Source organism: Macrosteles quadrilineatus, unplaced genomic scaffold (genome assembly GCF_028750875.1).
Source record: "Macrosteles quadrilineatus isolate MER2022 unplaced genomic scaffold, UCM_ALF_1.0 Scaffold_4__1_contigs__length_99947679, whole genome shotgun sequence".
Classification (NCBI taxonomy): Eukaryota; Metazoa; Arthropoda; class Insecta; order Hemiptera; family Cicadellidae; genus Macrosteles; species Macrosteles quadrilineatus.
Window position 1 is genome coordinate 8,514,561 of NW_026542597.1, and position 22,544 is coordinate 8,537,104.

Below are 22,544 nucleotides of genomic sequence, written 5' to 3' on the forward strand. Positions count from 1 at the left end.
CGTTGAATTCTCAAACTTTAACCTTGTACAAGTCTTATTTGGTAAAAAAAATATATATATATTCATGGCTATGTCGCAAATAAATGCGGTTGATGTATAATATTGACTTTGCAACATTTTCAACTCAAAGAACGGGATTTAGAAAATATCAACATTTGCTTATTATGACAGCTAGGAGTAAAACGCACGCTTGTCCTATGAACAAGTAAACCTGTGACCTCTTGCTCTTTGTACTGATACAAGAAGGATTGCTTGTGGGGAGAACTTAAGGTAATTGTTTCACCTTGAGCGAAACAATAACAACAACAACAAACAACAACAACACAACAATACAACAAACAACAACAACACACAACAAACAATAACAATTTGAATGCAAAGTTCAAATTTTATTGTCAATTTCCATTAGGTTTTTAAACACAGCGTGCTTACTAAATAGGATGAAAATGCAAATGGGGGGATTGAAGCTCACGTAATAAAAAAATACTACCGTGTCCAATTATTGCAGTTATCTAAAAAGTCGTGTTTTGCAACTCGGCATAGCTTTTTGAAAATTCCCATTGCCATGAAAAGCATCGTAAAACGAACGCAATGCATAACACTACACATACATACATAACACACACATACACATACATAAAACTATTTTATTAGATCATTTTACACCAACTAAGTTTGCCTCTTATGATATGTTTAAAGTAGTGTTTTGAAGAAAAAACTTCTTGGACATCAAAATGGCTGGTCGAAATGAATGATTGTGTTGTAAAGCTAAGTATTTAACTTACAAGTTGTTCAATAATCAACATATTTCTAGATAATCGTTTCGTTAATGCAAGTACTAAGTCCACCAGAGTACCTGGGTTTGCAGATAAGATCACACAACAGAGAACGTATACACTGATAATGGTAGTAATCGTTTACACTTTATCTAATCTCCAGTTAGTAATGTCAATACTGCTATGTAGCACTCCAATGTCGCGGCGTCCCTACAGTATTCATTTAATAGGATTTTGAGAATCGGATTGTTTTTACAGATTAGTGGTTAAAGTTAACCCCCCCCCTTTTTCTCCTATGTGCTCAAATAAATTCAATGGTAGGAATTTAAGTACGGTATATATTTTTTTTAGGGTTAGCCGGAAGAGTTATTAATTGTTGGAGATTGTTAAGTCCCAAAATGGATGAGAATTAAACAAAAGATTAATGCTGTGCTAATTCAAAATTTTACCCATTTTTGATGCAGTGTGGACGGGTTTCAATCAGCTATTCATTAGTGGTTTGTTAAGAAACCATTTTATTGAATGCAAATTGTTTATTAAATCGAGTGAACTGTATCTTTGGCTATGACTTGATCACCGTGTTTGTAGTATGTATACCTTTCTTTTCCCTCGTTAAAGTTGTTACCGGCTTTTTATTAAATAAGTTGGTTTAATAAAGCACCGTCAGGGTATGCTATAGTGTAAAGTATTGCTGTTTGTCCTATACACAGACTTTCATATGAACTGAATAACAACGTAATGACTTCTCGAAACTGTATATTTTTATTAAATTTAGAATCTTCTTTCGACACACTGTCCGTCAGAAAATGTTAGTAATAAACCCTTGTTGTATGTAAATACAGTTAAGACATTATTCTTGTTGCCCCAGCCAGGAACACAGTTGGTTGGTGAATTTTATTTATTTTGCATTGATGTAGTCCGATGTAGTCTACTGTATCCCACTCTTTGTCCGGGTTCTGTCTCTGTTTTGCGTAATCCTAATCTATAATTTACATGGGTATCTTGAAGTAGAATATTATAATATTGTATACATTTATCCCAATTTATTTAAAATGATAAGATTGTTAAATCATATCTCTCAATTAATATTTGTGTAATAAACATTACTCAAAATTCAGAATCCGATTTAATTCTAATAATTGTTTGCCTCAAAGAGTAATAGGAGTCTGATTTATTCTTTGAGGTTGGATCAAACTAAACAATTAATTATCGATTTGAAAACCGCGAAAAGAGTAGCAATGCGGCGCGTCGCGGCGACGGTTTTGGCGGGTACTGTACCGCCCCCGCCGGCGCGCTGGCGGCAAAGACTGTACCCGGGTTGCCATGACAACGCAGTTTCCCGCCAGTCGCAGCGGCGCAGACAGTCGTACCAACTGCAATCACCCCCAGTGTTGCCACCAAAGCGCCGCAATCAACTCGCTGTTGTTCCGCATATGAATGACGCTTTTGTTGATAACGCTGACACCTTACGATGCCTATAGAACAGGCGATAAAACGGCATGTGAATATTTCTTCCAAAGAAATGGTTTATTTCGACTACTGATGCGTTCATACTGGCTCGATCAACTGTTTGTATTGCAATTACTGTACGTGACATTTCAACTATGTTGTGTTGATTTGTTTTTACAACTTGGAGTTTGAAGATCTTGAAGATAACTGCTACGTTCACATTTACCTTTATGTAGGATTCTTATGAATGAAATAATGTTTTATATATAAATAATAGTTATAGGCTATACATCAGTTCATTGTATTTTTTTACTCATTAATAATATAGCAAACATTACTACTGTATATAATTTAAAATTATATAGGGCCTACTGTAGAAATAAAGTAAGTAGACAAAAATGAAAAAAAGAAATACTTTCTATCATGTTTACTGGGTAAAGAGTTAGCCTAATACAGTACTGTAAATCTGATCTCGTAAACAAAAGTCCTCAGACGAATTAAAACTCATGCAAAGTTCAAATTTTATTGTCAATTTCCATTAGGTTTTTAATATGGGATTGAAGCGGTATTGTAGAAAATTGATGTTTTATGTTGAAACGGTTGTAACGTCACATTAAAGGTTTGTGATGCAGTTGAATCTTAAAATCGGATAAAGCCAGATTTTAATCAAAACGCATTATACACGGTTATAAGATGATAACTTCTCTCTATATAATTGATCAAGTTCATATTGCATGTCTTTTATGAAGATGGCGGGATGACATGTATAATGGCTTGTTGTATTTAATTTAGTTTTAAATGTGGTGATTTTGAATTTGTTTTCATGAATGGTGTTATAAACATTCTAAAGCACAAAAATATTAGCCTATACATTATTCCCAGACAAATTTCTTACTGAATTTTGTTGTATTTCCAGGTAAGAGAACTTTGTCTGGCAGTAAAACGCATGTGAAGTACTGTAAGTGCAAATTAATTTATATTACCAATAGTTACTTTTAAATATAGGTTTCACTCAGTTATATCATACAATACTGTAGTTGAAATAATCTTCATCTATGGTTATGTGGGTTATTTAAACGATGTATTAACTTCCACCAAAGACTAACTGCATTAACAAGGCCGTGGTCTGATGCCGTATCTCTGATTGACCAATTATAGTCTACTGAAGTCAACGGGGCGAGACACAACTATAATCGTTCAACTTTGATTTCTTAGTTCCTCGTTACATCACTAAGTCTACTTTCTCACGAGATTGTACAGAGTAGTATTATTGCTAGGTTAACATTAATATCCATGCTTTGGTTCACGATCTTCCTTTAAACACTCATAGTCAGTTCCTTACCCCACAAGGACACGTTGTCAGTCAGTTGTCTTCACACAAGTAAGAAGTATTTATCTATAGTATGATATCTATACACCGTGATGTTCGTGGGAAATTTTGGGTCACGAATCACGATCTTCCTTATTAACGCTTTCGTAGTCAGTTCCTTACCCCACAAGGATACGTTTTCAGTCAGTTTTCTTCACAAAAGTAAGAAGTATTCATCTATAGTCTGATATCTGTACACCGTGATTTTCGTGGGAAATTTTGGGTCACGATCTTCCTTATTAACGCTTTCGTAGTCAGTTCCTTACCCCACAAGGATACGTTGTCAGTCAGTTGTCTTCATACATAAGTAAGAAGTATTTATCTATAGTCTGATATCTGTATACCGTGATGTTCGTGGGAAATTTTAGGTCACGATCTTCCTTTAAACACTCGTAGTCAGTTCCTTACCCCACAAGGATAGGCTACGTTTTCAGACAGTTGTCTTGACACAAGTAAGAAGTATTCATCTATAGTCTGATATCTGCAAATCGCGATGTTCGTGGGAGATTTTGGGTAACGATCCTCCTTGTTAACGCTTTCGTAGTCAGTTCCTTACCCCACAAGGATACTTTGTAATCAGTTGTCTTCACACAAGTAAGAAGTATTCATCTATAGTCTGATATCTGTATACCGTGATGTTTGTGGGAAATTTTGGGTAACGATTTTGAACTTTTTCATCGTCAATTCAATTCCTTATCCCCAAATCATTTTCTCCACAAGGATTAAGTTGTCATACAGTTAATTTTGTTGTTTTTACACAAGTGAGAAGTATTCGTCTGTAGTGTGATATCTGTACACCGTAGATACTGGGAAGTTTTTGAACATTATATTCCTCAACACTGCCATCACCAATTCCTAACCCCACAATCATTTTCTCCACAAGGATACGTTGTCAGACAGTTAATTTGTTGTTTTCACACAAGTGAGAAGTATTCGTCTATAGTCTGATATCTGAACACCGTGATGATCGTGGGGGAGAAAGTTTAGGTCGTGATCTTCCTCAACACTTCCATCGTCAGCTTCTTCCCCTCCACACTCCCTCCCCCGCTCAGCATCGGTGGCACGTCCCTTGGTTGACATCTGGAACATCTTGTAAATCTGTTACTGCCGACATAGCTTTCTGTTTAGTATTACAAGTATTACTTATGTTCACATTTATATTCCAATAAGGTTCGGTCAGGAACAATTAAAATAGATAGCTGAAAAATACTTTTTTCTACAGTCACTCGACAAAGTGGGCTTCCTTGCACAGATTAGTACAGAAAGCCTTTGGCGCACACCAGTATTCCAACCAAACAACACAAAAAACAGCGTTTTTTTTAATAATGCACGTAATCCGTGTATGCTTGAAAATAATTTTGTAACACTTAAAGACGACTACGATCAAGCTGGTGCAGCGTTTCATATTTCGTTCAATGTTTGAACGATATGTTTTATATGATTTATAGTAACTGTATGAAAAATATTTACACGAGTGCAAACTGCTTTTGCACACTAGTTACACAAAAATGACTATTGATAAATAGCAAATCTTTGTCTGTATCAGAGGAAATATTTTAAAAGTCGCTTAATTTAATGAAATCATTCGTAATGTTCGTTGGTTGTCCGATACGATTGCAGTCCCTATCTCAAGTCTTAAGTAGGCTTGGCTTAACTAAGAACTTTCTAAACTAACAATACGTTATTAGGTCCTGCCTGGTACTAAACATCGATGGTACTAAACGACGCCTGGAAACTGGAAACTAAAAATACAAACACAGTATTTGCGGCAAAAATGCAACATTACTACATTTAATTACTGAACCTATTGTTGTTGTGATCAAAAATTGTGTTGTTTGTTATTCAAAAAATATCCGTAGGCCTAGTAAGGTCCTTTAAAAATAGAGCAACTGTTGACTAATTTATTTAAATTTTTCCACGAGATAATAACTTTAAAGCCAGATTACCGGATGGTATTCAACCAAGAGTTTGTTTTATATCCCAAACATTCCTGATTCCATAGAGTTACACTGTGCAAGTTTCCAACGTCGACAACAATCATACATTACAGTATATTTGGAAAGGAAAACATCGCGTAGATGTTGGGTCGCAGCCAGATTCCTATTTCAAGTAAAGAAGCGGCCAACTAAAGTTGGACAAGTTGTTAAAACTCGAGAGTCGCACCGTAAAGCTGCACTACCTAACTGCTTTTATCAACTTGTTTATTTGAACAATTGTGAACACTGCTTTATTCAGCACCATTCCAAATTTGGTTGGCCCTTTTTGAACATTTGGCTTATAGGTATAGCATCATTTAGGTGTCACGAGCTGTACAATAGTAAATATGACCCAAAACTGAGTGCAACTGATTCTCAGGCAACCGGAGTGGGAAACCCGGACTTTCCTAGGGTATTAGCTTACTTTCTAAATGTGTTAAACAGGAAAACCAAAATTCCACTAATCAAAATAATTGTATTTTAAAGTCGGAAATGTGTTTTATGATGAATTTATGGACTGTTTTATGTAAATGGGTAGTGTAAAGAAGATGTTGAAAACTAACATTAATTTGTTCAATGCTCTTAATTGTAGCTTTAAACAAAAAATATTTTATTTGGAAAATTGTTTTAATGTATGGTACTGTCAAAGCGTAGCAAAGTTTAGTGTTTTAAGTAGGATATTTAAAAAATGTATATTGAAAAATAACTTAAAACTTTCTAAGTGGATACGTTAAATTATTGTTGAATTTGCTACACACCAATACGCACATTCAATGAAAATATCATAGGTGGTTTACAACAACATGAACTGTGTAGTTCAATTTTCAGTGATGGACTGCTATGTATACATATCAGGTCGAGTCTGAAGAACTCCTAAAACGCCATGTTATTGGGAACAGTAGCTCAAGATATTAATGATTTTTGCTATTTGGGCCTTTGACCTCGGAACCAGTACTACTACACTCAGCTCGCTACTATTTCTACAGCTCGCTCTTTGAGATCCCTACAGTAGGATGTATTACCTTAACAAGTACTAAGGTACACTTGGGGAGCGAGCTCTCAGGGGTCCCGGGTTTAAATCCCGTCGAATCACCGATGGATTTTTTCTAAGTGATAATGCCGCAACTCCTTGGTCTAGTCTGAAGTTATGTGGAAAACAATCCCGGGCTCGTGTGTAGCGTCCTAGGAAAAACACTAATGTACACTTGAATGATTGGCTTCTGTGATATCCGAGTCATAGGTTCATCTCTCATTACTGTTAATCGTATGAGAAAGGGCGCCAATTGATTTCTATTAATTCGGAGTAGGTGAGTATCGTGAAATGACAAACCTGTGTACATTATACTTTCATTACGGTAATTTAATATCGCTTAACTCAGACATAATCAGTCCCTAATTACTCTCAATTGATTATCGCCTAATGAGCTTTTAGGTTAGTTTTGGTCTGCCAAATGAGAACGCGTTTACAAATTTAGAAATAATTTATAGATTGGATACGCTTCGTATTGAAATACAGGGTTGGGCAAATGTGTGGATACCCCTAGTTAACTTTTTAACGCGTTGCAATAGGAAAACCTAACTCGACACATATTTACAACATAAGAAATTGCACTTTTTCATCAAAGTTACAACTTTGCCCCATTTCAAATGTAAACACCTATCATGTGACTCCTCATTTTAAAGGGTTTATTAAGAGAAATTGAATGGCGCAAACCAGAGGTCAATATCGCACGCCTAATCAAAATGGCAGCCATTTTAATTTAACATGAGCAATCATGATAAAGTCTGGACACCCCCAGTTAACTTTATAACGTGTGGCAGTGGGAAAACCAAACTTGGCACATGTTTACAACATAAAAAATGCACTTTTTCATTTAAGTTAGAACTTGTACCCGGCCCCCAAAATGGGGTATTTTGGGGGCAGCCCCAAATTTTTAAAAGTAAACACCTATCATGTGACCCCTCATTTTAAATGGTTTCTCAAGACAAATTAAATGGCGCAAACTAGAGGTCAATATCGCACCCCTAATCAAAATGGCAGTCATTTTGGAATATCCCCTATTAATTTTTTAACAGTTTATAGCAGGAAAACTGAACTCAGCATACCTTTATGATAAAAGAGAATTCACCTTTTGGTCAGTATTAAAATATTTAATTTTTAAAGTTAACTGGGGGTGTCTAGACTTTATCATGATTGCTCATCTTAAATAATTAAAATGGCTGCCATTTTGATTAGGCGTGGGATATTTACCGCTGGTTTGCGCCATTCAATTTCCCTTGATAAACCCTTTAAAATGATGGGTCACATGATAGGTGTTTACATTTGAAAATTTGGGGCTGCCCCCAAAATACACCATTTTGGGGGCTGGGGCAAAGTTGTAACTTTGATGAAAAAGTGCAATTTCTTATGTTGTAAATATGTGCAGAGTTTGGTTTTCCTATTGCAACTCGTTTAAAAGTTAACTAGGGGTATCCACACATTTGCCCAACCCTGTATAATGTAGATATTGTGAATTTACACGTAATAAGTGGTATCTAAGTTCATTGTAAATCGTATTTTAGATTTCATTTCAAATCTTTGTAGTACTGAGACTTGGAATGCTCGGAACAAGACGCTGATGTCTTTTTTGTTTACCGCGCTGCGTTGCTGGAGAAAAGATGAAAAACAAAACGTCTCAGTAAAAGACCAACCCTCCCTCAGCACAAGACTGCTTTTCTTATTGTTTTTCTTTGTTTTCTCGAATGCATAATGCTAACCACGGATTTTTGCTATCGCTATAAGTATAAGTGTCAAGTTGTTGCGTCGTATATATTCATGCCTGGATTTAATTACGATTTTGGATTTTGTTAAAACTACTTTAATTTTTAAATAGTGACTTCAGTGTTTAATGTGTGTTTGTAAATTCATTTGAAATTTTCTGGGTTTAGAAGCGTACTACGGTTATGTATTATTATTTCCGAATGCCTTTAACCACATTAACACTTGACGAACCCCTTCTCCCTTCAGGCACAGCTTCCATTCTACAATAAACCCCTTTATCTATAAATAACAACATTATTTCGAGTTCTCATAAAGCGACGTGTACGTATTATTGTTTGTTTGGGTATAATCTACTAAAGTCTTTAGTATTAGGCCTATAGCATAGTGTTTTATATGCAATGCCTACAGCCGCCATCGTTGTATATTACCTCCATATTCCTATAGTACTCAGAGCAAATGCCTGCTTGAGTATAAACCGCCATCTGATATCGACACCTCCATTACTGGGTCGTTATCTGTAACTGATAGTCGCCATCCACTCTCTCGTCAGTCGTCACTAACGTTGTTTTGCTTTAATTCTTTCGTTAACTTCTTTGTTTTGCTTCAAAACCTATTGATTGACGTCGGTTCTATAAGAAATTTGTTATTGGTTATGGTTTTGTATAAAATGTCCAATTTCTTGTTCCTTTCGAAAAATTTAAGCCAAAACTAATGTTAAGTCTACATGACTTGCTTGCTTCATTGCTTTCTCCGACTACTTTTCCTCCCGTGAAACGATATAGGGCTTATAGATTATGCCAATTATGTTACTTTTTTTGTTTAACGATTTTTTTAAATCACAGTATAGGTGGAATCAAAAGTTATCTTAGCGAATATCCCTATAGGAAAGACGCAATTGCCGTAGGTGGCACGGAAAGACGTGATACACGGGGCCGATTTACTTATTTTATTTTTATGTCCCCAAAAGGCGAAAAAAAACTATGCTTTTGGATTTTTATATAGAGTTTGATCGACTTGATTGAGTTTGCAAGCCAGCAAGATTGGACTATGGGAACAGGAGTTTATGGGGGGTTTTATGGGTAAAAAATTTGGGTTTCCCATTTTTGTCCCTAAAAAGAATAATTTTTTAGAAAGTTCGAGATTTCTCTCTAAACCACTTATTATAGCTTAATTTGGTATATTGAAGTGTAACTGTACGCCTAACGGTTGTAGAGAAAATAAAAAAGGTTTTCATTAAAAAATGTTATGTTATTAATACGGAGAATAAATAAACTGTTGTAGTTTGTTTCTTTATGGAAATATATTTTGACCGAATTTGGCAAATTTATTCCTTTCATATTAATCTATATACAGGGTGTCCATAAAAAACGTTTCAGGACTTTGGGAAATGAATCCTCATATTAAAAGGAAGAAAAAGTTTATGTGAAGGTATGTCCGAAAATGCATATTTACCCAGCTATCCGCTATTTTGTTTTTTATACAAAAATATTTTTATCTGTGAAGTTTTTCGTTCGATGATTATGAAATTTGGTAACCATGTTAACATACACAAGACCTATAATAGAAAAAATAATACAGTTGTTTAGATTGTAAATTTTAAAATGGCGGCTGTTTGAATTTTTCTAACTTAAATAACTCAAAAACGGCTTCTATGAAACAATGTCAGGAATACTTTTTTTTAGCATTTACAATACCCTATCAAACGATACCAAGATCAAAAAGATCGGACAAAAGATAACTGAAATATAACGTTTTTTTGTGTAAAAATAAGGCAAAGTTAGTCGGAAAACCCTTAATTTTGCCTTATTTTTACACAAAAAACGTTTATTTCAGTTATCTTTGGTCCGATCCTTTTGATATTGGTATCGGTATTGATATTGGAAATAGGCTGTCAAAGGAAGGTTCCCCGATGTGGCGCTAGAACATGCTCAGTGTTCGATCTCGCCGTATGCTATGCTACTAGAAGACGCTGCAGCTGTGTGTGCCGTAACTACACGGCACTCCTAGTGGTGGTCGCCAGAACATAAATGCTAACCGCAGCACTGGTGTTGGGCTATATTTTATTATTTTTGTCCATGATTAGATCCACATAGCATGTATTAAACAGCTGGTTTAGCTGCAGCATGAAAAAAGTTCTTTTATTGAAGTTTGAAGAAATTATTAAATCATTGTAGGCCTTCTTAAAGGTTATGGAGAAAAAAAAAACTGTACATTGAAAATTCTTCTGTTATTTTTATGAGGACAAAGAAAACTGTTGTAGTTTGTTTGTTTATGAATATATTTGATATAAAATGAGGAAAACGTTGTTATTTATTCCTGTACTATTGACATTTGATCAACAACCACCTTCTCTCTTCCCCGTAGCGGCAAACTGAAGTACTTCCTAGATAAACTTAATGTAATTTAAATATTGAATAAATATGACTCGATATTTTAGTAAAATCCAATCAGAAAAATAGAAATTCGTGTAGTCTGCACGTTTGTTGCGAAGGAGTCATTCTACCCAAAAGTGCAAGTAGTGCAAGTATCAGATGTTATTGTATTGTATTGTATTGTATTGTATGCATACCGATAACAATTAAATTAATTGTTTGTATAGCCAGCTACTTTTATTATGTTAAAACGAGTCTCCCGTTTGTCCCGTACACTTTAGTAGCCTAAATATGGAAAATAAACCGATTTTCTTTCTCTCTGTATAAGTTATACATTTGTTTTTGAATGTGTAAATATTTTAGTAAATATGAATTTCTAGGATAAATTAATATAATTCCATTTTATTTTTATGTCGTGCTTTCAACTTTCCTGGTTTCTTTCTTCATTCTTCTAGGCGAACATTATTCAATAATGAAAGTTTGTTTATAACGTAAGAATGCTACACATACAGTACTGTAGTAGTGGTGTAGATAGATAGGGACACTAACAATAACAATCCCATTATCAGTGAGATAAGATTAACCTTTGACAGCTGTGATCAAGTTTCGGAAGTGGCTATCTTAATAATCACTCAGTTTGAACTTGGCAGTGAGAGTGGAAAATCAATAGCAACGATGGGGGAAAAATGGTGCTGTTATGTTGGCAACGCGAGCGGACTCCCCTCGAGTCTGAGTGAGTGGACTCGTCCAGAACCGGCGAACAGCTTCTTTGTCTGGCGCTGCATTAACAGCACGCGTTGTGAGCGAGAGAATGTGAGTGAACAGTCGACCCGAGGCGAATCCATATATTGTAAATTGTAAATAGTGTAATTTATAATAGCGAGTGATTACAGCGGTGGAATCGATCGTCCCTGGTGTTTGTGAAGTGTTGTGGAGAAATTCATTTGTGAAGTGCATTATTGTGAATCATCATTTTTCTCAAGTCGGAAAAGGTTCCTTCTAGTTGTTGTTGAGAGACAACACAAATTTTTAACCTAGACTGTGTTTGTTCAGTGTTGATATCTTGATCTATATCGGAGGCCGTCTGAAAGAATAATTTCAGAGGCATCTACAAGGTGTTTGACAACATCTTGTATGATTCTAACGCGAGGATATCGGGAAATGAAAGATATGGGCCCTGATATGGTAAGTGTTCTGCTATCAGTATTTACTTTCTTTTGTTTGTCCGTCTAATACTGGCTATAATTATGAAATTAAATTACTGAACGCTTTTGTTTGTATTTCTTGAAAATCCGTGCTTTGTTTTTGAATTGACTGGTTTGGCAATAAACTGTAGGCCTATCTTAAACTGTAACCAGTATGCAAATGTTTTCTTTCAAATCTGGTACGGCATTTATTTAACTTGATGAAATGTTTTGTTTATTTTTAGAAAGTGTTACGGATAAGTAAGCAAGCGATTGCCATGCTTGCGGCCCAAGATGGCGGATATACTGAGCGGTGGGTTTAGTAGGCACAAACTCTCATAAGTTAATGTTCATATTTCTTGATTTATTTATCTGACGTTTCCCTATCAGTTATATGTGCACTCCGTACACTGACAAAGATCGTTGAGGCTGCATGTTTGTCGTCTGCTGGGGCCGAACAATGTTTACAAAATAATCACGCATGCTTCTGTGACTATTAAACCAATTTACTACAACTTAAGTATAACATAATATTTGGTTATGTTTAGACCTAATTCACTATAACTTAATGCATGAGTTTTGCTGTTTTGTACCCAAGTAAAGCTGATCTAAGTTTCCAACCATAAAGGCCTATTGAGGCCTAGTACCGGTAGGCCTACCTATTTTAAATGTGTTTTTTTTTTCAATGGTATTTAACTTATTTTAATGTACATTTAAAGTTTCTTGTGCATCTTTGTTCATCAACATTCGTTCTCAAGACAATTTCCCAGCTAAATTAACTTACATGGATCGGACCAATTAATTTAGGCTAAGTTAATTAACCCCTGCTTAGAATCAAGACTTTTTGAATTAAGTTCTACTTCAACAGCTTTGCAACAGTGAAGTTCAATAACAGGCTAGCCTAAGTTAAACCGCAACCTACCATAAAGCTTAAGTAAGTTAATTATAATTTAATTACAATCCCCTAACTTGCGGTACCACACTTTATTGCCCAAAACTAAGTATTGGGCTAAATGCGTTAAGTAGGCCTACCGTATATTGTAAAAAAAATTGATTTTTGTTAATTATATAGTCAAAAGCTATACTGTACTGCTTGAAATAGACGTATGCAGACAGTTTTACCACTTTGATATCTAGATTTAACCATCAGATAGCTTAACTAGGCCTACCTATATATCTATTACTAGCTGGCCCGACAGACGTCGTCCTGTCCTATTGTGGTTTTATGTCACATGCTCGTTCATTTTCATATTCAAGATGAGCTCGTTCGCATGGTTCAATCACGTCCTGGTTGAAGTTCGTTCGCTACGCTCACTCACCTTTAGGTTGGAGCTCGTTCGCTGCGCTCACTTGCCTTCAGGTTAGCTCGTTCGCTACGCTAACTCGCCTCGAGGTTGAAGTTCGTTCGCTACGCTCACTCACCTTTTGGTTGCAAATTAGCTGTTGTCATAAATTAAAAAAAATAATAGTGCTGCACCCTGTTGGTAAACCTATTAACTTTTTAATGCTATTGAACATCACAGAATCAAATTGTTTAGTTGCACCAGCTGTTAAGATTCGTTAATTCCATTTAAATATGAGTACTCATAAGGTTAACATGGGAAACTCCAGAGCCACTGGGGCGGAGCCCTATTGACGGGTCTGCACCAAACTTCACACAAACCATCCTTGAATAATGCTTAATAATGCCTGAAAGTTTCATTACAAACTGTCAAGCGGTTTTCTGTTTGCTCGTCATAAAGGACAAACATACAAATATACAAACATACAAATATACAAACATACAAACATATATTGGATTTTATATATATAGATTATTGTCAGTTAAATTATTTTGTTTATTTTTGCTTTGTTTATGGTTAAAAATTTAAGTTGTTTTTAATACATTTTGGCAGTATTGGTCTTTTAGTCCTAACATTTGAAATCACAAAGCTTTGTGTCCCAAAATATTCACTGCGGTGGTAAGTTCTCATAGCCTATACTTAATATTCTCTGAAAGCTGTTTTTCAAAATTGTAATGTTTTCTTCAGCATGTAGCCTACCGTAACAAAGGAGAGAGAAATTTATGATTCAACAAATTTGTTGCATTTTAAAATTTAGGCTCTTTTAGAATTTGTAGTGCGCTCAAATTGATCTTCTCTGGACTTGTTCAATGTTCAGTAACCCGAAAGTTTATTTTAGGATGTAAAAACCCCTTAGTAGGCCTAATATATAGCCTATTTCAACTAAGATCTGCTACGAACATACGAACAACAACAATATAAAAAAATACGGAGATATATGATTTTTATCACAAAAACGCCAGTTTGATTTTTGCTAACTTACTACTTAGAACGTTGGCGCCTATACTAAATCATATTCGGAAGTTTATGGCTGTCATAAATAATCAAGTGACATTCCGTCGTTTGTTTAAGGTAGTTTAAACCCACAGGACTTACGTTGGACCAAGCTATGGCGTCGTTGGTTGACGGGGGTTGTAGGCTATCCAGGTTTTGCCGTTATCTCGTCGTCATAGTAACCAGAGGCGTCCATACTGCACTGACCCGTGATTGATATATTGGTTGTCATTACTGACAGTTAAACTACTGTATCATGAAGATTAATTGTAGACCTAAAAAGAACCCATGACTCATTGAAGAATCGAAGTATTGAATCCATTGACTTTGATCTTTGTAACAATTAGCCTAGCCTAACTTATATTCCATGTTCCACCGGTGGCTACCAAACTATTGGTTTCAGTAAATTTGTAGAATAGAAGGCACAATCGTAAATAATTAACCACGTTTCCGATTAATATCAGTGTGAACTGAGACATTGGCCTATCTACAGATTTCAGAAAACAATTCTGGATATTGGTGTAGAGCTTGATGCGTTTATTGTAGGTATATCAGAACTTTATTAAACAACTATGGTATAGTATGTGTAATTTTACTCAATCTGATTATCTGCAGATGAAATCTAACCTGATATCCCCCCTCCCTTCTATTGAGCAGCATTGTCAGCATGAGAATGTGCAGATTTGTTGTATCCGCTTAGTGGGAAAAGTGAACAAACAATTAATATTCCTAGCAAAATTATTGTTTCACCTTTGTATACACAAAAACAATGCAGAGTCGGTTTCGCTGGTGGGAACGTAATTTGAATTTGGCCGTAGTCCAGGCTGGCCTATGCCAGCGTCCACTACAGCCGTTGCTGTACAATCGTCACAATGATGGGCGAAAATAGCACGCGTCGCCGCGTCACTCGCACTAAGCGGTCTGTCAGTGTCCGCGAAATTCTAAAAGGACTCCTGAGTCAGTCTGATTTACGAAGATATATCCAGCTGATATCTCGGTTACTGTCAATGATCCCACGAGGCTACTGTATAATTTACATGTTATTTTGCCTTATGTCCCATTAAAACTGCAAACCGAGCTTTGGTGGTAGGCCTATTTGAAATATGTATCTAGTAACGTGGGCAAAAGGTCGACAATTAGGTAGAATACATGTTATGAATTTCTGTTTGCTCAAACAGAATCTCAAATAATCAAATTGCTTGACCCACGAACCACTGTTTCCAAAATCGGTAACAGCCAAGGAGCCAAGTAAACTGTCGTTTTTCCAACCTACATGTGTTAACTTGGAACAATGTTAACAGTCGTAACCGTGGGGTGGCCTTATCATCCACCATAACTCGATTCTTAACCCAACTTTAACCTAACTACAGCCTGATTGTAATTTGACGAATTTACTTACCGAGTGTCCCATGCCAAGGCAATATGCCAAGTTGCTTCGACCTTGATGGAGTTTGGCTGTCGAAATGTCACCGCCACAGGACAAGGCAACCAATGACTTGGCCAGCGCTGTTGTCTGGCGGCGCGACTCGCGAGCTCAAGGTCGAGGATTTAACACGGCTGTCACGCTGTACGCCGCGCCGCCTCACTTCCTGTCCGGTGGATCACGCGATATTGCCATGTATCCACGAGATATTACTCCGAAGTCACCATTTGCAGAACAGTGAATGTTTACGGAGCAATCCTGCGCACCGATTTGCTCAATGCGTTGATTATTCGGATGCTGCGTATTCTCAAACTTCTATACATTTATTAGGCCTACCATACCTAGGTTTAGACACTAGGCACGTCATGACTGTCACATCGCATGGTGTTGGTAGCTGCTCTACAGTTTATTGTGACGTGACGGATACACGGACACGACACGGCTGTTGACGGGTAAATCAACAGGCATGACACCTCACATTAAACAATGTCACATGGTATAGCTTCGGTAGCTAGAGCACAACTTATCTGTTGAATCAGATTTTAAAAACAATTTTATTTAGGTTACATTGTATAGTAATTTCTTAGCGCGAAGTGGGATTAGGTGAATGGTTATTCTAATTGTTATCTAACGTTCTTCGCCTTTTCGGTTGCATTAATAGAAATCCACTGCGAAGCAAAATAAAACGCGGTTTTAGTAGTTCCCGACATTTTGTCTGTAGTTTTGTACACGCTACAGCTATAGCGTAGGAGGGCGGTGGGCGTTCAAGTTTCACCATTGTTGTCTGTTATGAGTTGTGGCGGACTGTGGTGGCAATTATATCTAGGATCACGGTCTTGTCGCGCCGCTGCACTTTCCAATGCAATCTCAGGGCAAGGGCTTGCGCTGCTGTCAATGAATCAGGATATAGTAGTAGATTCCCTGTATTGTTTTGGCGTCGCTACTTTGCTTTTGTTTGGTAACAATAGGATTTTTATCCGTTTGATTAAACAATTTTTGTTTCCAATAAATTTTATTTATTTATTGAATGGCTGTACTTTTCTTAGAAAGCTTCTCAGAAAGGTGTATACTACGCCGACACGGCCTGGTACCAGCGACCACAGTGGTTGAGTGAACGGCGAAGGCTGGATGAATGAGATGACAGTTTTGCCACTGATCAACGATCAATCACAGACAGACGCAAAGGTTTCTAACCTCTCAGGATCGAATCCGTGATATGACAAATCTGTCCCACACTACCATGTGGCACTCGAGAAGGTCCAACTTTATATCCACAGTGGATAGATGACAAGAGTTCTGAATGGCTGAAAACTTTCAGTGTCGCCAACGTCAGGAGGTGACATGATAGTGTGCGATCAATACTAATAAACGCCCGATCATAACTACTGTAACTAGGCAATTACAACATACCGTACACGATATTACACTCAAACATTCATGCTGCAGACAAATAATATCAAAACGCTAATGTTTGTTTTAGCAAGCTGCCGATACCGTATTTGAACTAATTTTGTTCAGGAACGCTTGAGATGGCTCAATATGTACTGTAGGTACTGTTTTTATCGTTTACCAGGTGATTTGTATGGTGTGTCGGAATGAGATTATGATGCTTTATTTAATTCGACTATATAGCGGATGAACAGTAGCAATATGTACATTCAGTAACATCGCGTATTCGTCTTAGCTAGCAACCGATACAGTATTTGCCATTGGGTTTTTGTTCAGAAACGTGCGAGATTGCCTATTATTTCACTGTTCTTTTCGTTGGGCCCTAGGCGATTGTTTAAATCTGTGAAGGAATGTGAATTGATTGTAGTGTTGGGATGCTAACGCACAGGCGTGGTAGACGAAGAAGGACGACACGGCGAGTCAGCTGTTGGCGTTGACGCGGATGGAGAGGCTCTATTTTTAACCCTTCTCCACGGAAGTGAAGTGGCCCAGAGTTCTCTTCTCTATTAGTCTCGTTCTCGTTGTTTATAAAGTTCACTTTTATGTGCTGTGTATGTCTGCGGAAAAAGAATGTAAGGGAAATTTGGGGTGTTATTGTTAAATTGTGTCCATTGGGTTGTTTGCTCGGCTTTCTTTCTTAGGGGCTTGCTTATTATTCAGCAATCAGACTGTGTTATCATTTATTCTACACGCATTCTTTAGTCATTTTTATTCAATATGCCACCCTGGTGTGTTGCCTTCGAATGGGTCTAATTTTATTTTCCAGTCTTCATCAACGTTCTTTTTTAAACGCCAACGCCCAATTTAGTCGGCTTACAAAATGTCGGTGCATTATCCAATAACACTAAATTTTGCAAGAATTCAAAAGTAAGAATTAGGCCTATCTAAAAAGAGTCTTCGTAAAAGAGCATGTTACTGTTACCTGTTATAAATTAATTGATTCTGGATCAGTAAACTTAGCGAGAATGTAAAAAACCAATGAACAAGTTGGCTTACAGTCGACAATAGCAGTCAGTTTTTTTACATGCAATTGAAATTGCTGGTAATTATCTAATTTAAAACGCCTAATATCTTTAAATGATGCTGGTGCGAGTGTGTGCATCGCTCAAAATGCAGCCTAGGCCTGCGTATCGATTAAACCTACCACAAGTCGGCAGTTGGGGGTCAACAACCCCCCTGCCCCCCCTCACACACACACTCGTACACCCCAAGTGGAATTGGTGCAATGCCTATCTGATAGCGGTTCTTGGAATTTGCTTTCCCCTTTTATTTTCTTCCCTTGTTTACATAATGAATTTCCCCTTGAAGCTATCAGCAGTATGTTTATATTACCAAACATCGATGATGCTATTTATTCTGTGTACTCGAATTTTACGAAGTTAATTTTACGAATTGGTAGTAAGTGGCGTTACAAGTGGTATTCCACTCATGTTTGACTTATTTTTTTATTTGTATGTAGGCTAGAGTCGTATTCTAGATGTCGTGAATGAATTTTAGAGTTAATTTGTAGAGGCTCTTAAATAAGCCCGTGCGTGGATCGTTTACAGCAAAGCAAGGAGTGAGCCGGTACAGTACAAAGGTGAACTGAAGTGATAAAATGTTATCGGCAGTGACCAGGATCCGAACCCACGACACTACTGCCTTGGGCCCGAAGTCCGCGACGCTACCGACTGAGCCACCGACTCACTAAAATTTACATTTATTAATTCTCTCTTCATTTTTACAAAATCGTTCTACTTGACAACTTTCATGAGATGACAAACCCCATATTTCAGAGCCACTCCCGCGTTGTAATATTAGAGTGGCCCGAGATAAGGGGAAGAGAACGGCCCGGAGCTACAAACGAGGTTTTATGGACCTATTCAGCGGAGTTCTCATGTATTATGACGGCGCTGCGTCGCGTCGCCCCGCGGCACAGCATGGGAACTTGCTGAAACTTGTGTGACTGTATGTCTTGTATGTACACCTGGAATAATGTCGGAGCATCTTCTCTTGAGATAGACTTTGTTGTACCGGTATTCAGAATCCACCTACTCTTTTTATGCGAGTGTTCGTTATGATTGTTGTACTGCAATAAGGAATTCTACCAAGTTTGATAATGTGCATATTTAACCCTCTGCAGGTAATATACAAGTATCGAAGTAATCTGATTAATGTGTTGTAATGTGTAGGCTATAAAAAGAAACCGCCAGCGGTCTCCTAACATATCTCAATTTCGAAATTGAAGGTGGATTTGACACAGAGTTTCTCATACCGTACAGCGAAAGTTCATTGTAAAATTGAGTTGACCAGATTTGGCCATGTTTCTTTTAAACCTTTTCTCATACGATTATGATTTTGTTCGTGATAACTTATAGTATGCAACTTTGTGGATTTTGCGTTAATTATTATTGGCTCTCTTGGGCCAAATAACGTATACATGTGGGCATCAGCGTAAAGGTATGATAATGGGAATAAGTAACAGGGTGGAAACTAGCTCGCTCTTTCTGTATTTTCAACTAAGGTTCAGATTGTAGGTAGGATTGCATTTATTTGTCAATGCGTCCCGTAACAATACACGATGCAATAAACACGCAGTACCAGTGAACCGGCCACTGCAGTAGTGTTGACGCTGCGCATGCTGGGGACTACGGTACTTGTATACAATGTACACAATGCGTAAACATATGCGTATTTAATCTGAGAGTAATCCGCATTAAACATTGTAGTGATGAATTAAACCTATTTTGTTTCTCTTTGTATTGAGGTACTTGTTATAGGCTTTATAGTGCTTTTTAAACTCATCCGTTAAATTTGTTATTCTGATGAGTAATTGGGCGTCCTCCAATGAATACACAAACTATAGTAAACTTCTTACTATACCTATAGTACGTTATACTTACTATAGTGAACTTATAATATAGTTTGTATATTCATTGCGTCCTCACACAAAAGGAAACTACTGCAACCCAATCGCCCCCCCCCCCCCCCCCACAAGCAAAAGTGTTTACTACTGTGATATCTAGGTACTTGAAGTGGGAAAATTATTTTTAAATTAAACTGTTTTACATTACCGTACTTGTTTCCTATATTGGACCATTTCCGTTAATTCTTTTATTAATTCACCACCAATAATTAGTAGGGTATATTTAGTAGGCCTATATTTAGTTAGAACTATGTTAACGAAAAACCTAACCAAACCTAATATACACAACGTATTGCGGTCCCCTATATCGGCCCAAATTAACACGTAATGAACTAGCATAGAATGGTTTGCGGTGCAAGGTAACGTATTTTGGCAGGGAAGATGTGGAAAATGAACGTATCCTTTTTTAAGGCGTTTTGTTTAGTTTTGTCTATACTCTACTTAGTCTGATCTAGCATTGGTCTTTGTTCCATTCCGTGGTGGTAGTGTAGAGTCAGGACAGGAAGGCCAGCTGGCGCCAACCTATTGATTGTCTGAGTCACGGGGCTGTGTTGTGCTATCCGTTCTCCCATCACTCATCTCCTACTCCAGAACACGATTGTTGTTTTTACGTATTCATGGAAGGCGAACACAATTTTATTATTTGGTAAAGTCCACTTTGAAGTTAGTGCTGTTATTGCTCTCGTGTTGCAATAGGCGAGTATTTTTGCTTGTCAACACGATTTACCTGCTGTACTGACCTTGGTCGCAACATCTCCATCAAGCTTGGCTGTTTTCCTTTCATTTAGACTCATCCGTGGGGTGTCGTAGATCTCTCGACTTCTAAGTAGTAGACGATTTTCAATGACTCATTACAGTTATTGTGATCTTCCGAATCCTTATTGTCATGTGATCAAAAATCCTCGACAAGCTATATCCAGATGGACGACTTTCTATCCATTATTCCGAAGCCGTCGAGTTAAATAATGATTTAACACAAACGCATGGACACATTTTAAATTGTGCTTAAGTAGATTTCAAGTGTCAAACGAAATTTTAATATGTGTATGCTCCTAGTTTGTGGCATTGAAACTAGTCTCCAAAATCAGAAAACAATTACAACTACACTCTTCATACATGCAATTACCGAGCAGTACTCATCTATTAAACATTCATTTAACATGTTATGATTTATGTGTCTCGTACGATCCAGTGTCACTTATTGACACACCTATAATGTAGCTTCTTACAAAATTGTTATTACAGTTCGATTAAAAGCTTTTTTCTTGACTACCTGTATAACATATGGTGTTAACATTTTAAACTATTTTAACAAATAAATATGAGATTTTCATCAAAAAGTAATACTGTACTGTATTCGTGTGAAATGTGGCAGAAACTTTTACAATTTTCCCCAAACGTATCAACAACAGTCAACAGGGCCCAGATGGTTTTTGGAACCTACGCTATTCAAACATGGGTCGTGGGAAGCGTCGCAGCTGTGTATTCTAAACTTGGATGAAATGATTGTTACGCCCACTGCGTCATACAGTATCACGAGGAATGTATGATATTTATTTTTGTTTCACTTTCCGAGCGTTCAAGGGCGTTGATGTGTTTATTTTGAAGCGGCCGCCAAGAATAGTGGACTGGCAGCGAGGCGACGTTATTCTCGACCACATTCATCACTCCATTATCAAGCTTTGACCCTTTTAATCTTTCCGCTCTTTTGACTTCGCTTCTACTTTTGTTTGTTGTGGCGTTCTTTCAACGAAAACTACAGGAATATCCTTAAGTTCTCTTTTTGTTAAATTGCGATTGCAAACTTCGGCGTCGATTTTCTAGGGTGTTTAAAGGTGTCATATGCTAGATCTAGTCGTAGAACTCACTAGCGCGGACGTTAATCCACACCAGAGAGCATATCCACAATTCGTGACGTACGGGACGACGCCAGCGTCCCAGTCATATCCATACATATCCAGATCAGTTTCATTATACTGTAGTAAGGATTGAGAATTAACGGATGCAAAGATAATCCTAACTGTGATTCGTCGTTTATTTGTAATGCTGAAATTGCTCTTTTACCTACAACATAAATTTAAACTAGAGAATGTTTCGCCTTTGCTGATGCTATTAATTTTTAATACAAATAATATAGTATTAGATTCGTCCCCAACACTTAGTTGTACTTAGTCGAATAGTACCTATTAAGTCTAGGCTGTTTTAATGCGGCTGGGATTAGACTTATTATTTTTTTAATACGCCAATTTGATCAACTTGTTTGGGCTAATGTATAGGCTGATGCTTTCTTCGTGAGAAAGATAAAACAAGTATCAGCAAGATGCAGTTTGCATTCCTTTTAATGTCAGTAAGGAATTGATGACAAAGCTGTCGTCAGATCCGGGCTGATTTATTCCAGGAACCCGTTGGGAATCGCAGTATGTAAAATAACACCGCGCTACAGCGGTGTGTCGGGTCAGCATAACTTAAACCCTTTGTCTGCTGAAGGCAGTAACCTAGCGTCAGCACCAGCCGTCATACGTCAGCACTCAGCTGTCAGCATTG

General features: G+C 37.1%; 1 protein-coding gene across 5 annotated transcripts in view; it reads left to right on the forward strand.

The window, feature by feature from the left end:
- The window catches only part of LOC128992504 (pumilio homolog 2), a 317,774-nt gene that overhangs the window by 48,722 nt on the left and 246,508 nt on the right, over window positions 1-22,544 (forward strand). Inside the window, exon 1 of one of the 5 annotated variants that reach the window (XM_054416108.1) lies at window positions 11,484-11,888. The exons of the other annotated variants lie outside the window; for them this stretch is intronic. Within the exon in view, the coding sequence (XP_054272083.1) occupies window positions 11,838-11,888 (51 nt within the window). The 5' untranslated portion in view covers window positions 11,484-11,837. Of the gene's footprint in view, window positions 1-11,483; window positions 11,889-22,544 lie in introns of those variants that run through there. 5 annotated transcript variants of the gene reach the window in all.